Raw genomic sequence first — 15,305 nt, forward strand, 5'->3', positions numbered from 1 at the left:
CCTGATAGATTTATTTAGCTGTTTTCCTGTTTGCATTTGCTGATGGTAATTATTAGTCTTGCACTTTTACAAGCTCAAGGTATGACAACAGATCGCAAAGCAAAGCAAAGTAGATGTTTGTTGTCATAAGTTCCTCCAGGATGTTTCGAGTAACTACAACTTTTTGAAGTGTTTTTGGCACAGCAGGAGCTGATGGGTTGCAGCTCAACAAGGCATGTCAACCGATTGTAGAAGCTGATCCAGGAGCTGCCTGGAAGATGATGGTTACACTCTACAAGTTTTTCATAGAAACCCAGGAGACTGTATTTTTAAGTAGCCAACAAGCAAAATGAAAGTGTTTTACTTTCAGCCGCTATGATTGGCAACGAGAAATCCCCAAGTGCCTGGGTGGTTTAGTCGTAGCTGCCACCCTTGTTACCTGTATACGGGGATCTGCTGCTTGGAAAAACTAAGAATGTTTCAAAGTAGGATCATAATCCGACTGAGTGGATGTTATGAGGTTTACTTTTTAGCTAAAAAACACTCATCAGGGGCGTCTTGCACTCTCTCTTTCTACGTGCTTCTGATTTAAATGTTGGCAAGCATCAAAGTTTGATTATTGGATGACTTTGTGATGTTCAAAACATATTTGGTTAGAACTTTTTATGGGTAAAATTTAATCTAAAACTAAAAACACCTATCACTCAGGCTGAATTTGGTGTTTTGATAATGTCTAGAGCGGAGGTCTTCAACAGGGGGTCCGCAACCCCTAGGTGGTCTAGAGGTACTGCATGGGGGTCGCTAAAGTTTTGGTTTAGTGCAATTTTTTCCACTTATTAGAATGTCTTTAAAACACATTAATATGAATTTAACACACTGTAGTAATCAGATACATGGAGGCAGAAGATGTCTTTCAGTCATCAATGCACACATTCAGTGACACAGGAGCTCTTTCAATCTGGGCACCGTTTCATTCATCAATAGCTCTTTTTTTTCCCTTCACAGGGTTTGTACTGCGATATCCGCCAGCTGGTTCAGTTTATAAAAGAGGCCCATGGAAATGTGTTCCGGCGGGTGGCGCTGAGTGCACTCCTAGACAGTGCCGAGAAGGTCACCGCCGCCAAGAAACCTGATGAAAAGGAGGATGGCAAACAGTTCGGACCAAGGAGGTAGTGGACAAGCATAGGCTTAGAACTATTTTTGAGTGGCTATGTAGTGAATTTTGTTCCATTTGCCACTATGGCTGACAATGCCAATTGGCCAGGGGGATAACCTTTTGGCTGACCGGTCAGTGCGCATCAATTTCACTTGGGAGTTTGGGGATCAAATCCTGCCTGGCAGTTACGCACCTTGCCGCACAATATTGTTGAAAGCAACAAAAATGTTTGCTAAATGAAACTTTGAGAAACCCAGAAATGAGACTTTTAAAATGTAATAATAAAAAAAAAAGGTTTTTAGAGTACTCTCTAGCTTTATTTTATCAAAACAGATTTTTTTCAAAAACTTTTTGATATTTTATTTTTTCAACTTTTGTTTCAAATGTCTCTTAAATTTAATTTTATGGATTATTTTATTTTTAATCTGCATTCTACAGATTGCATTTCCATCACGTCAAGCCCCAAACAAATGTTGCTAACATCCATGTTGACCAATAGAATTGAGTCTTAACTACTTACTCCAGAGTAAAACAAGCCCCCGGAAAGTGAAAAGAATCTGAAAAGCAGCAAAGCTACTCTTGAAACCATTTTTTGATACTGAAATCTCTCAAAGTTGCATTTCTGGGTTGTTGTTTTTTTTTTTTTTTTTCAAAATCTTCTTCACTTGCAACAATAATGGAACACAATTTATTCCATAATTACCATCATGTTTTTTCTGATGAATGCTAAATCCTCTCCGTAAATGTAAACAGACCTCTTTTTATCCGATCACAGTGAATGTCTTTCATCACTACTTAGTAACGTTTCTTTATGTCAATGTCTTGTCTTTGTCATCATTCCGATGTTCTCATGTTTAAAATAATTTCAACCTGGAGAGACTCGCACTGAGAAAAGTTGCAATTAGAAAAGTGTTATTCAGTTCAATTAGTTGCTAGTAGCAGTCAGATTGGTTCAAATTTAATGTCTAAGGAAAACCTGCTGATTGCATCAACTCATTGTCTCTTTGGCAATCCCTCACACCAAGCAAGCATGTAGCGATAGTGGAGAGAAAAACTCCTTTTTAACAGGAAGGAACCTCTGGTAGAACAAGGCTCAGTGTGAGCGGCCATCTGCTGAGACCAACTGAGGCTCAAGGAGTCGTTTGCTGGGTTTGAATTGAGCGGTTGCTTCCTCTGAAGTCCAGATTATTCGGCCAATGATGTCACAGCGTGGCACCGAGGCCTGTTCAGATCGGAAGACTTCTTGTTTTGCAGCCAATAAATGCATCATTCATTTTGCCCGTTTTGAAGGTCCTATGTAGTCTTGGGTATCCTATGATCCATTGCGAGTCCAAGCAAATCGGCTGCTCCGTGCTCTGAGGAAAAAGGTAAATGGCGCCAAACAGTGGTGAATATTGTAAGTGAAGTTTAATATAATACAAATAAGTGAATAGTTACGTCTGAAATGAATGAAAATAGTTGTATCAAATGGTTATTGAGTCAGATATGTGGCGGAAGATATGTGTTTTATTGAAAGGTTTTATCTGTTACTGTGTAAATGGGTTTGGCTGACATTTAAGCACAGATTCTAATATATCTGCAGTGTGAGGTCTATACGATGATATTCACGACGACAGCTCTGCTTGTGAACCTCGCATGCAAGCAGAGTTGTTTTGGCTTCGTAGATCAAATGCCACTGGCGCAATCTTGTTACGTATGTTCGTCGCGCTCAATGTTATCTCCCAAATTACCGAGTCATTTGAAGCGGTTCAGTGAGTCGTGTCCCGCTGCAATTAAATCCCATTGTTTACAGGTTTAAACAGGTTTTTTAGCCAGTGGGAAGAGGGTTTAAGACACAATCTCACCATCTGTATAAAGCAAAGGTTTAGAAACTAGACACCTTTTGTTGCAGAGCATTCATCAACAAATAGTAAATGAAACGAGTCAATTTTGGACAAATCGGACATTTCTCTAAATCCTATGGAAAGACGAAAAGAAAACTGGTCACGTAAAAAGCCAGTAACACTCAAAGTGTTAAAGGTATTTCTTGCTGGTTATTTGATGACAATCTTGAAGAACTTCTTAATTAAAATGTTATTGTTTATCAACATTTTTTGAACAAAAAGATGTGTTTGATTTAAAAAATATATATATAAAGAAAATAAAGAAAAAAAGCCTCACTAACAAATAGGAAGCTAAAAGTGGTAGCATTTTTAGGGTTTTGGCGACTTTTGTCTAAGTTATAAACGTTCAACAGATAGTAGTAGAAGATGCCTCAATTTATTTTAGGATTTGCTAAACCTTTTTATTTGCTTAAGCAATTTATGGAGTGAATTTTATTCCAGTATTGTTGCAAACAAGGTTTTCTAAGTAAAAAAAAAAAAATTAATCCAGAAATGAAACTTTCAGAATATTCTTTTTAAAGGAATGTTTCGAAAGTTTAATTTGTCACATTTGTATCTTTTGTTTCCCAAACTTTATTTCTTCCATTTCTTCACAGATTGTATATTTCCAAATTATATTTTTTTAATTGTTTTTGCAGATTGAGTGTTACAAATTGCTTTCTTTTCAACACAGAACATGTCCGTATGGACCAATAGAAATGTGTCTTCACTCCACACTCCAGGGGAAAGCCCACCCCATAAGAGAAAAGAATGTGATCTAGTAACACTAGAAAACACTGCAATTAGTAAAATAAAAAAAAAATAAAAATATGAAAAAGTTGTGGGAAAGATTTGAAAATATATATATATAATTTGAGAAAAGCGGAAAGTTAGTTTTTCCTTTTGGAATTTTTTTTTTTCAAATATTAGTTTCTGGATTGCAGTTTTTTTCCCATTTACATTCACAAAATGTTTTTGTTTTTTTCTAATTTCCTTTTACAAAATATGTACTTTACTTGCAACAAAAATGGAACAAAATTCATGCCATATATTTTAACCCCAGCTCACTCTACACTTCATTTCACCACATCAAATTAACTCATTTGGTGTCTTATTCAAATGGCCAGAGTCAGTGTATGTGTGTGTACTCGCACAGGTCTGAGGCGGGTGTGTCCGGGGAGAAGGGTCAGGTCTCCAGTGCTGCAGATGAGTGTCGCAGCTGCATCTCCAGTAGACCCCCCCAGACCCCCGAACAGTGAGTGTTCACCTCACAGCATCTCCATAAAACATCATCTGTGTTAATGTCTGTTAATCCCGGCTGCCAGTTCCAACTCTGTGCTTCCCTTTTATGTAACCCTTATTCTTTTAACTTTAGTATGGAGTGAATTTTGATCCATTATTGTTGCAAGAAAAAACACATTTTGTACATTGAAATAAAAAAAAAATAGAAACCCAGAAATAAAACAAGCCTTTAAGAGTGTTTTTTTATATATATATTTTCAAATGTACGTATCCTACTTAATTTTTTTTCAAATAGTTTTTCTCAAAATAAACTTTTTTTTCAGATTGAGTTTTTACAAATTGCATTCTTTCCAAAAGAAAGAATGCAAAAATAAGACAACCTTATCTTAGAAGAAAAACTTAAAGGTACACTATCCAACCGGTGTTGATTTTCCAGCGAGGCTCCCCCCAGAGGGCGAAAGTAAAAGTGCACTGTCGTAAATATGCACTCCTGGTTTCTCCGTCAAGCCAGGCGCGGTTGTTTTGAGCTTAGCATACAGGCGAACGCAACGAATGACTGATGCTGCGTTCACACCGAACGCAGCTGGCGCGACAGAAGCAGCGAGTTTACAAGCAAAGTCAATGGTTGACGCGCGTCAGGGCGCAGCAAAAGGTCCCGCGGCGCGTTTAAGCATCTGACGCGCGTGACGCACTGCTAACGTGCTGCTGCTCGAGATGGAAAAATTGAATTTTTGCTGCTCGACGCGCCGCGTCAACCAATGAGAGAAGCTGATCTGGGGGCTGGCAGGGAGAGAGACACAGCGCTGATGATCATAGCGCTATGATCACTCCTCTTAAACAGTTTATTGACGCCTAAATTAACTTAAAATGCAGAAATCTGCCGGCAGAATATGTTCGCTTTTATTGTCCTGCTGCCTGCAGTTTGGATTATTTAGATGAAAAACACCTACCAGCTGCCGCGGTGAACCGCGAGGAGGCGACCCGGCCAGAGGCTGCTGATGAATGGATTCCTACTGTCGGCGCACCGCTGGTATGTGGAGGTCTGAGTGGCTCCGACAGAAAAAATATTGAAGACAGGATGATAATCTGAATGAACTGACTGCACTGATTACGTTTTCAGGTGTATTTTCTCACTTAAACACATATTAAAACTACTTTATTCCCACTGATCACAGCAAATATAGCTGCAAGGCAGAGAAAGGATAGTGAAGCTCCGCCCAACGCGCGTCAGACACACTTTTGCACCGTTCAGCCAGAGCAGCAAAGCTGCTTCAGCCGCGTGTCAGAACTAACTGGTACAAGCAGCAAAAATGAAGCAGCAGACGTGATTTTGCTGCGTCCGGTGTGAACGTAGCATAATTGCACAAAGATCGCCACTGTGCTAGCAACGAGAATGCTTTTAACTGGGGCGTGTAGCAGTTCTCGCCGTAAAGCAAGACTGACTCTCGCAAGACTTCTGAGCCTGTGGGTGCGGGTCGGTGCTCCTGCAGTTGCAAGTGCGGTATTTTCCCCACAGACCACCAGGGCGGCTGAGAATACCTTTGTTCAACCTGAAATGACTCATTTAGTCATCCAAAACGTTATGGAACACATTAATTAACTGAAAAATGTTGCATAGTGTGCCTTTAAGAAAACAAGCTGTAAGAAATATTGCAAAATAAAAAGGAAAAATCTCTAAAAGAAAAGAAAAAAATACAAGAACAAATACTTGATATGAGAAAACAAGTTTGAATCAAAAAAAAAGTTTTGAAAGATTTTTTTAATTGGATTTTTTTTTTCAAATTTCCAATTACAAAACCTGTTCTTTGCTAGCAATAATAACCCAACAAATTTCCCTCCATACATTTGTTGAACAAATTTTCAAAACCTGCCTTGCTTCCTCTCCTCTACGTGCGGCTAGTGACGAACAGATCCCGGGCGCCCTCCTTGGCAGGAAGGACTTCTGGAGGAAGATGTTCAAGTCCCAGAGTGCCGCCAGCGACACCAGCAGCCAGTCAGAGCAGGACACTTCGGAATGCACCACGGCGCATTCTGGCACCACCACCGACCGCCGTTCTCGTTCCAGATCCCGACGCATTTCGCTCCGCAAGAAACTCAAACTCCCCATAGGCAAGTCCAACATTCTCTGATAGTCGATTTTAAAACAAAGGTTTTTTGTTTTATCTTAAAGCAAATGACCAAGTTTTCTTGATTTCAGCAGCAGTTAGCTCTCCCATGACCATATGTTTGATATCTGTACTGTTTGTCCAACATCCCGTCATCCCGAAAGGTCGGATCATTACATCTCTTCAATCCTCTGTCTGTCCCTCTGTGTGCCTTAGCATGCCGTAGGACCGCCCGCCTTCCAATCACTCGCTCTGTTTTACGTATGTGGACATGGATCCATCCTCATATCTTCTTTTTATCATGTCTGCTTGTCTTTGTCATGTGTACCCCATGTGTGCACGCCGCTCCAGTTTGGAATCAACTTTGTTAAAATATAAAACATAAATTTTCTTAGCTCATTTTTTTCTTTTTATTTATCTATACATGTTCCGCATGACTAAACCTACCTTTTAGTTTGTCAGTCATTTGTTTTATGGCCATATGATCCCATGCTATACTTCAAAAAATGCCATAAAGCTGGAAAAGAAGTGTCTTTTGAGCATTAAAATAGACATATATATAGATATATATATCTATATATATATATTATCAGTTTGCTAAGTAATGAAAATGTTTACCCGACTAATTTGTTTGTTCAGGTAACTAGGCACATCCAAGCAGTTCTGTTGCCTCTTGTGGCTTTCCACGTTTCATAACAGTGGTACCTTACCTAATTTTAGTGGGCTGAGGGGTGAACCCTGTAGAACACCACTTATAATTGTCAAATTTGCAATTCACAATTTTTTAATTAAATGGAAAATCTTCTATTGTGTGTCTTGTAAACCCTTCATTTTACTGATGGATCCCAAACTGCCACCGCTATCAAGATATTGTTAATCAGTTTAAATGTTGGAGCATTAAAAGCTTCTCTATTTTTATAATTAGCAATCTTCTCTTAGTTTTATGACCTTTGAGATTTACTGTATAGTTTCAGAAATAACTACATACTTATTCAGGTACTTTACTGTGTGGTTGTCAATCTAAATGGTTACATGTATGTCACATTCAAGTAGGGAAAATATATGATAAAAAGTAAAGAGGCTAAGGGGAGAACCCTGCGGAACACCACTTAAATTTGACAAATATCTGATCCATGCTTTAAAATGTATTTTCCAAAAGGAACCTGAAGTATCCTTATGTGTTATTCTGTTTCCTTTCAGTTTGACCCCGCATGCTTATATTTCTGTTTTAAGCAGTTGATGAATTCAAAGTTCAATGTCTTTGTTAGCTGTATCAGATGTTTGTTTTCTGGATTTCTTCAGGCAACTGGCTAAAGCGCTCCTCCCTGTCTGGGCTGACCGATGGGGTGGAGGACCTGCTGGACATCAGCTCAGTGGATCGCCTGTCCTTCATAAGACAGAGCTCAAAGGTCAGCAGGAGCAACAGCCTTATCTGTAACTTCAGATATAAAGAACCTGTTCCTGTGTCTTAGATTATTTGTAGATTTGTGGTCATAATTTTGTCCAAAACCTGTAATTATACTATAGGAGACAGTTATCTTTGTAAGAAAGCTCAGGAGTATGGAGTGAATTATGTCCGATTATTGTTGCATTTCTTGTAAATTTCGAGAATAGGTTTGCTATTTTCTCTCTTTTTTGATTTTTTTTTACGAATTACATATTTTCATATGTTTTTTTGAGGAGTTGATAAAAATGTAAAGATTTCATAATTAAAATGCTTACTTTTTCATAAGAAATTGACAAATTGCATACGTTCGAAAAAAAATTATTTCAGGACGTATTGCATTCTTTACAATATGCATTATACAGATCACATTCTTTTAACTTCAAGCCGAATAGAAACACTTTCTCTTCACCAATAAAAATGTTGCTAAGTTTAATTAGGCCAAGCCTGTCCTAGTAGGGAAAAGAAAATTATCTATATAACTCCATTTGAAAAACAGAAATTTGAAAAAAAAAAAAAAAAAGAAAATATAGAAATCAAATATTTGTAAAAAAAAAAAAATGTTAATAAAATGTTTTATATTTAATTAAATTAGAAAATAAATACGATAAAATAATTCGATTTAAAGTTGCAATTCTGGTTGGCATTTTTTTTCTTCCATTGACCACTTGAACAAAAATTCACTCCATACAAATGATTTATCGCTCTCTGATAAGCGAAACATGACCAATCAGACATAATCTGGCTTTACAATGCAGATTTATATTTTTATGTTGCTGTATCAGGTGAAGTTCACAAGTGCAGTGAAGCTGTCTGAAGGGGGCGCTGCGGGGCCGGAGTACGGCAGGGACGAGGAGGAGAATTTCTTCAAGCGGCTCGGTAAATGGAGGTCTGGCAGGAGGAATCCATCCAAGCTTCACCACACAGAAGAGAAAGATGGTAGACCTCCCCCACCCTGGGATGTCCCACAATCCATCCTGCTTTCGTCTCTTTTCTTTCCTTCTGTCCCGCCCATATCCGTTTTGTCCGAGTGCTGTCGTGTCTTGTCCTGTCTTTGCTGAGTCATGGTGGTCTGTTCTATTTTTCACCAGATTCTCCGTCTTCCCATGTCTGCTGGATAGCCTCCGGCTGCTGAATTAGTCCTCTCATCATCATAGTCTTTTTGATCATACAGTATCACTATAAGGTCTCGCTACAAGAAGTTTCCAGAAAGTTTAGAACAACAATACAATGATTCCCCTTTTTAACCTAAATCTGATTCCACTGTGTGGGTCATCAGATGCAACTTACCTTTATTAGATCTATTGAAAATATAAATCTGCACACTTTGGGCCACAGTAAGTGGGCTATTACACAGTTAAAGTGAAACGGGATTTTAACTGGTCCCCTATAGCAGTGTTTCTCAACCGTTTTCGCCTTATGTACCCCTTCGTTCATTTTTTCGTACCATTAGCACCCCTCTCAGTCAAAAGGATTGATTGTCCAAAAGTGGAGCGTACAATACCTGATTATAAATAAAAACTATTTTAATTGATATTTTAATTTTAGCATTTAAGATTTATTTGCATCTCAAATAAAAAGCAACATAAATATGTTGCCTGAAAGTTAGTAATGACATGAAATATATAAAAAAAATAAAATATAAACCTGTATCTATAAAACTGTAACTCCCTTATAATCACATTTAAACTCACTTGTTATGAATTTGGAACAAAAAATAGAAAAGCTCATTATCATCTGACTGACTTAATTAGTTTTACTATGTTTTCATCAAGTCATCTAACTTTGCTTTGTTAACATGTTCTCTACATCCAGTATGTTCCTTTGCTTAGTTATGTTTATCAAAGCTGTAGGTGAACTCAAACATAAGAAAAACTTACTTTTTGGTTGATACAAGCTTGTTTAATTTTCCTACCTAAGAAATAAAATATTTTCATGCAGCCCTTGCAATGCACTAGCGGATCACTAAAGGTACACCTTGGAATCACTGCCCTGTAGGTTTATTTGTGGGCTCTCTAGTGACCCCTATGACCCTCACTTGTATTTATTTAACAGGGGACAAGTGTAGAGGATAAGGTGACTATGAAGTAAGAATTGTACCAAAAGTGCACACACATAATACTCATAAAGCAATTTTATAAAAAAAAAAAAAAATAGACATGTAAACTACTGTTTACTTGAATAAGGTGACCAGATTTCTGAAATCATATCTTGGGGCATTTCCAGCCCGTAGATAAAAAGAAATACATCTCACCAAGAAGAAATTAAGAAACTGGAACAGTAATGGCTTCCTTTATTTTTAAACATTTATTCATATTTAAGCAACAAAAATCAAGTATAAAAGCCAGGAACGTGACCGCCACTGTTAGTATTTCATAAACTTAAGTAAAATGAATAAATCAATAGTTTTATTAATAGAAAACTAGGATTGTGTGTCTGGGTTGGAGGAAAGGGGAGGGAGTGGATGGGTTACCAGGGCTTTTCAATTTTGTGGGGCCTAAAGAGCTCTGCTGTCCCCTAAGAGGGAAAAGAAAGAGTATAATATAAACATTTAACCTATGTCTTGAGCTGTCTGTGGAGACTGTTCTCCTGCCTCCTCAAAACAGCACAACACATTCTGTTCACATCTACATACCTATCATGAGAATTAGGTAACATTTAGCAAAAACAAGTAATGGTCAAAGCTCCGGGTAAAGGATGATATATGTGTATTACTGTCAATTGATCGCATCAGGGGCCTCCGCATCTCAAAGAAGCAGATTCATTTCTCCCACTATGCACAGCTACTTCCTGATATTCAGGCAGCTCTTTATCTTTCCTTCCATACTGGACAAGCTGATTAATCCAGGTGTGTCTTGGTGGTTACTGAGGTCTGTTACTTATTCTGGTTTATTATGATCAAATATAATAATATCTCCCTGAAGTGTAGCCAATCTCAGGAAGTTTACTTTGTGAGGTTGACGCCATCCTCAAAGTGACAGAAGCTGGCGTGTGGGTAGCGCAGAGGTTAGTGCACATGACCCATGTACAGAGGCCTTAGTCCTTGGCATGGCTCAACAGAGTTCTTTGACTGCATGTCTCTCCCCCTCATGTCTCTCATACCCCCTTTCCTGCCAGCCTATTGTCAGAAAAATGAACCACTAGTGCTGTAAAAACTCAAGAAAAAGTGGCAAAGCTGACATGAGAGCACAATTGAGTAGGAGAGAATTTCTGGGTGAATAAAAAGCAAGAAAAGTAGCCTGAAAAAAAAAAAAAAAAAAAAAAAAAAAAAACAGACATGGGAAAACTTACATGGGAAGCCAAAAAAAAAAAAACACAAGGAACCAGCACTGAGGAACTGCACAGGGAGAGTATATATAGGAGACTAAACAAAGACGAGACTAATGAGCTGATTGGGAGCAGGTGTGAACAGAGGCTTCTAGAAAGGAGCTGGGGGAAAAGGAGAACAACACAAGAGGACAACCAAGAAAAACCTGAGAATTTAAATATTTCCAGAAAACACCACAAAATAGGAATTAAAACTGGAAAACAAAGAAAAATATATATCAAAGTGAAGCTGAAAACTCAAAAGAAAAGACCGGGACCATGGTATTAAACCTGCATGCATAAAAAATTCAAAATGCGAGTGGAGAGAAGCTTACATGCGTGTATTTTAAATAAAACAGATCATATGAGTATTTCTTCCGTGTGCGCACGTTTGGCAAAAAACTGACTTCATATTCCATAATGCTGCAAAGGCGAAAACGTGTTGTGAGTCGATTGCATGCACATCTAGATGTACATCATCAAGGATAATATAATTAATTGTTTCCGACAAAGAAGTGTACTAATCAAGCAATAGATGCAGAAAATACATGTTTAAACTTATATTTTTCAAAAAAGTCAAACCTATTGCTGAAAATATTTCCATTTTGTATTTTTTCCCCTTTTGGATCTGTGGGAGTCATATTTTAAAAAGCTCAAAATAACCAGACATCATTATAATAAGTTCTTGTGTTGTTCTGCATGCCCCTTTTTACCAAAAGGACGTACCAGATGTTCTTGAAACCCCGGAATTGTTTCTAAATACCTCATCTCTTGAAGACCATCTTTCTGCTGCCGAGCATATTTCCATGCCAGTTCAAGCATGATGCTGTTGGTGCTCCCTCTGTCTCTTCTGTGGTGATGTGGTGGTGGTATTTTCCAGTGCCTAAGAAAAGACGGTATCGTCTGCATACAGCTTGATCTCCGTAAAGCTGTGCTCACACTTGTCATTTTCTTTGGATGCTATTTAAACAAAAGTATCACTGAGCATCCTTTGGCAGCCCTACTTACCTACAGTAAAAAAGAAAAGAAATACATTATTCAAGTGTAAGCTCAGCATGTGGCTGTATCATCTCACTCATTTTTCCATTAATAATTGTTAAATGTAACAGAAAGCCATCTTGCCTTATACAAAGTGAAATCCTCACTGAAGTTTTTCCTCTGATAAAGTTCTTATCACCTGCTCTTTTGTACCGCCTTTCATCTCCATCTCGTTCTCCAGGACCTCATGGTTTTCAGGAGCGTTTAGCAGCTAGTCAAGAGGCCATGAAAAACAAGAATGTGGTAAATCTGGGCGCGATCCGGCAGGGAATGAAGCGCTTCCAGTTTCTCTTAAACTGCTGTGAGCCAGGAACCATTCCCGATGCCTCCATCCTTGCTGCCGCTTTAGATTTGGTACTCCTTACTCTGAGTGTAGTGTTAAATGTCAAAATCTATCTGTTCATACTTTTTTTTTAACTTATTTTCTCATTTTAGGAGGCTCCAGTTGTGGCCCGTGCTTCCCTTTTCCTAGAATGTGCCAGATTCGTCCACCGTTGTAACCGTGGGAACTGGCCAGAGTGGATGAAGGGCCACCATGTTAACATCACCAAAAAGGGCCTATCCAGGGGTCGGTCGCCAATAGTGGGCAACAAAAGAAACCAGAAGCTCCAGTGGAACGCTGCCAAACATTTCTGCCAGTGGGGAGATGTGAGTTTAACATACATGGAATGGTCCTGGTGACAATGGGAAATGAGCCTTCGATCACAGTTTCTGTGTTTTATCTTCTTAGGCTATCGGCACAAGGCTCAGTGAGCTCTGTCACTCAGACAGCGAGAGTCCCGCCAACATTCTGGGTTATATTTATGACGAAGAGACTAAGCGCAGAATGAGAAAAGAGGACGAGGAAGAGGATTATCTGGAGGACAGTAAGGAACATCAGAACACTTTCTAGTATGGCCAAGTCAAAGTACGGACCAGTACAGACCTAGTATGGCCTAGTCAAATTAAGGACCTAGTACAGCCTAGTCAAAGTAAAGACCTAGTACGACCTAGTCAAAGTATGGACCACTACAGACCTAGTATGGCCTAGTCAAAGTACAGACCTAGTATGGCCTTGTAAAAGTGTAGACCTAGTACAGTTTTGTTAAAGTACAGACCTAGTACGCCCTGGTCAGAGTACAGACCTAGTACATCCTAGTCAAAGAACAGACCTAGTAAGGCCTAGTCAACATATGGACCTATTAAGGCCTACTGTAGTCAAATTACAGACCTAGTAAGGCCTAGTTAAAGTGCATACCTAGCAAGGTCTAGTCAACATATGGACCGAGTACAGCTTATTTAAAGTAGGGACTTAATATGGCCTAGTCAAAGACCTAGTACAACTTAGTCAAAGTACAGACTAGTACAACCTAGTCAAAGTACGGCCTAGTACAACCTAGTCAAAGTACGGCCTAGTCAAAGTACAGACCTAGTAAGGCCTAGTCAACATACGGTCATAGTACCACCTAGTGAGAGGAAAGACCCAGTATGGCCTAGTCAAAGTACAAACCTAGTACAGCCTAGTCAAATTAAAGACCTAGTACGGCCTAGTCAAAGTATGGACATAATACGGCCTATTCTAAATGCATACCTTAATTTATCTGAGAATAAGTTTAAAGGGCTTACAAATTATTGCTTGAAGATACAAATTGATGTTTGAAGATTCCTTCCATACTTTTGACTATGTATGGAGTAAATTTTGTTTCATTATTGTTGCAAGTGGATAACAAGTCTTGCACATGGAAATGGGGAAAAAATGGTAAAATAAAATTTGAAAAAAAAAATGCACTCTAGAAATCAAAGTAATTAAAGCATGAGGTACTTTATATATGCATAGACTTTTACCATAAGCCATGTATCAAGAACATTAACTTGGGTATATCATTGATAAGTACACAAAAGGTAAACTGAAAGTATACTTCTTTGTTCAGTTTTTAATTTGAATACTTTGAGTTTACTTGCAAAGACTACTTTCTGGAAAGCATTGTCAGTGTTATACTCTGAAAAATTAGCTTTATTTTAAATTCAACATTTCTGAATTAACTTATAATGCACATTTTATTGTTTGTAAGTTTAAAATAATTTTTTATCCACAGACACGGTTAATCCCACAAAATGCGGCTGCCCTTTTGCTCTAAAGATGGCCGCCTGTCAGTTGTTGTTGGAAATCACCACCTTCCTGCGAGAGACGTTCCCCTGCCTACCCCGCCCTCGAACCGAGCAGCTTGCGGTAATTCTTTTAATGTTCTAAAGGAGAAGCCTGTGTATGGTGTGAATTTTGTTACATCATTGTTGCAAAAAAATGTTTTGTAAATGGAAATAAAAAATATATGCTTTTCTTGAAAAAAAATTTAGAAAGAATAAATATTTTGTTAATGGAAAGTTAAAAAAAGAAATACGCATTTTTAAATGATAATTTCCATATTTTAGAAAACGATTTTGATTTAAAAAATTGGAATTTGAAGCAATGAAACTTAAAAAAAATCTTAAAAAAATCATAATAAAAAAAAACTTTTTGATAATAACTTTGTTTTTCTGTTGATTTTTTTTAATTTGTTGTTTTCAAATAATTTTTTTTCAAAATAAAATTTTTCTTTTTTTAGATTTTATATTTTCAAATTTCTCTCCTTCAGATTAAAGGTTTTCTTTATTTCAAGCACTCTCTTTTGATACTTAAAAATGCAATTTGAAAAGCAAATTCTGACATTTTACACTCAAATAATTTGAATTTTGCAAAAACAAAATCAATAATAATGAGAAAAATAGGAAATATTTCAAAATAACTGATTGAAAATAAAAAAAATGGGACAAATAATTAAAAAGAAAAATAATAATCATCTGAAAAAATAAAATCTAAAGTCAGCAAAGTTAGTCCAAATGTTTTTCAGTCAAGAAGTTTTTAAAATCTTCATTTTTGAATCCCCTGCAACAATAATGGAGAAACATTCACTCCATACTGTCATATCAACACAACTGAGCGACATCAATGTGTTTGATGAAGGACCTGGACAGCTGCCGTCTGCGTCTGGACCCGGAGCTGGGCCGCCATCGCTACGAGAGGAAGATCAGCTTTGCGGGAATCCTGGATGATGAAGATGGGCATGACTCTCTCAACAGCAGCAGCCACACTCTGAAGTCTGACACGACGGGAGAGGAGAAGAAGACCCAGGAGGCTCAGGGTGAGACTACAGCAG

The 15,305-nt window shown here is 37.9% G+C and overlaps 1 protein-coding gene across 10 annotated transcripts in view; it reads left to right on the top strand.

Annotated features, from left to right (window-relative positions):
- Window positions 1-15,305, top strand: part of LOC119780808 (protein unc-80 homolog) — a 98,581-nt gene that overhangs the window by 35,318 nt on the left and 47,958 nt on the right. For 6 of the 10 annotated variants that reach the window (XM_038280996.1, XM_038280998.1, XM_038281002.1 and 3 more), the window contains 10 exons: window positions 985-1,148; window positions 4,154-4,252; window positions 6,140-6,348; window positions 7,647-7,753; window positions 8,574-8,667; window positions 12,314-12,486; window positions 12,568-12,780; window positions 12,863-12,998; window positions 14,208-14,341; window positions 15,113-15,290. In XM_038280996.1, the coding sequence (XP_038136924.1) occupies window positions 985-1,148; window positions 4,154-4,252; window positions 6,140-6,348; window positions 7,647-7,753; window positions 8,574-8,667; window positions 12,314-12,486; window positions 12,568-12,780; window positions 12,863-12,998; window positions 14,208-14,341; window positions 15,113-15,290 (1,507 nt within the window). Of the gene's footprint in view, window positions 1-984; window positions 1,149-4,153; window positions 4,253-6,139; window positions 6,349-7,646; window positions 7,754-8,573; window positions 8,728-12,313; window positions 12,487-12,567; window positions 12,781-12,862; window positions 12,999-14,207; window positions 14,342-15,112; window positions 15,291-15,305 lie in introns of all 10 variants that reach the window. The other 4 variants (XM_038280995.1, XM_038281001.1, XM_038280997.1 and 1 more) reach the window with 2 other exon arrangements.

Source organism: Cyprinodon tularosa, unplaced genomic scaffold (genome assembly GCF_016077235.1).
Source record: "Cyprinodon tularosa strain WSP-4 unplaced genomic scaffold, ASM1607723v1 ctg166, whole genome shotgun sequence".
Classification (NCBI taxonomy): Eukaryota; Metazoa; Chordata; class Actinopteri; order Cyprinodontiformes; family Cyprinodontidae; genus Cyprinodon; species Cyprinodon tularosa.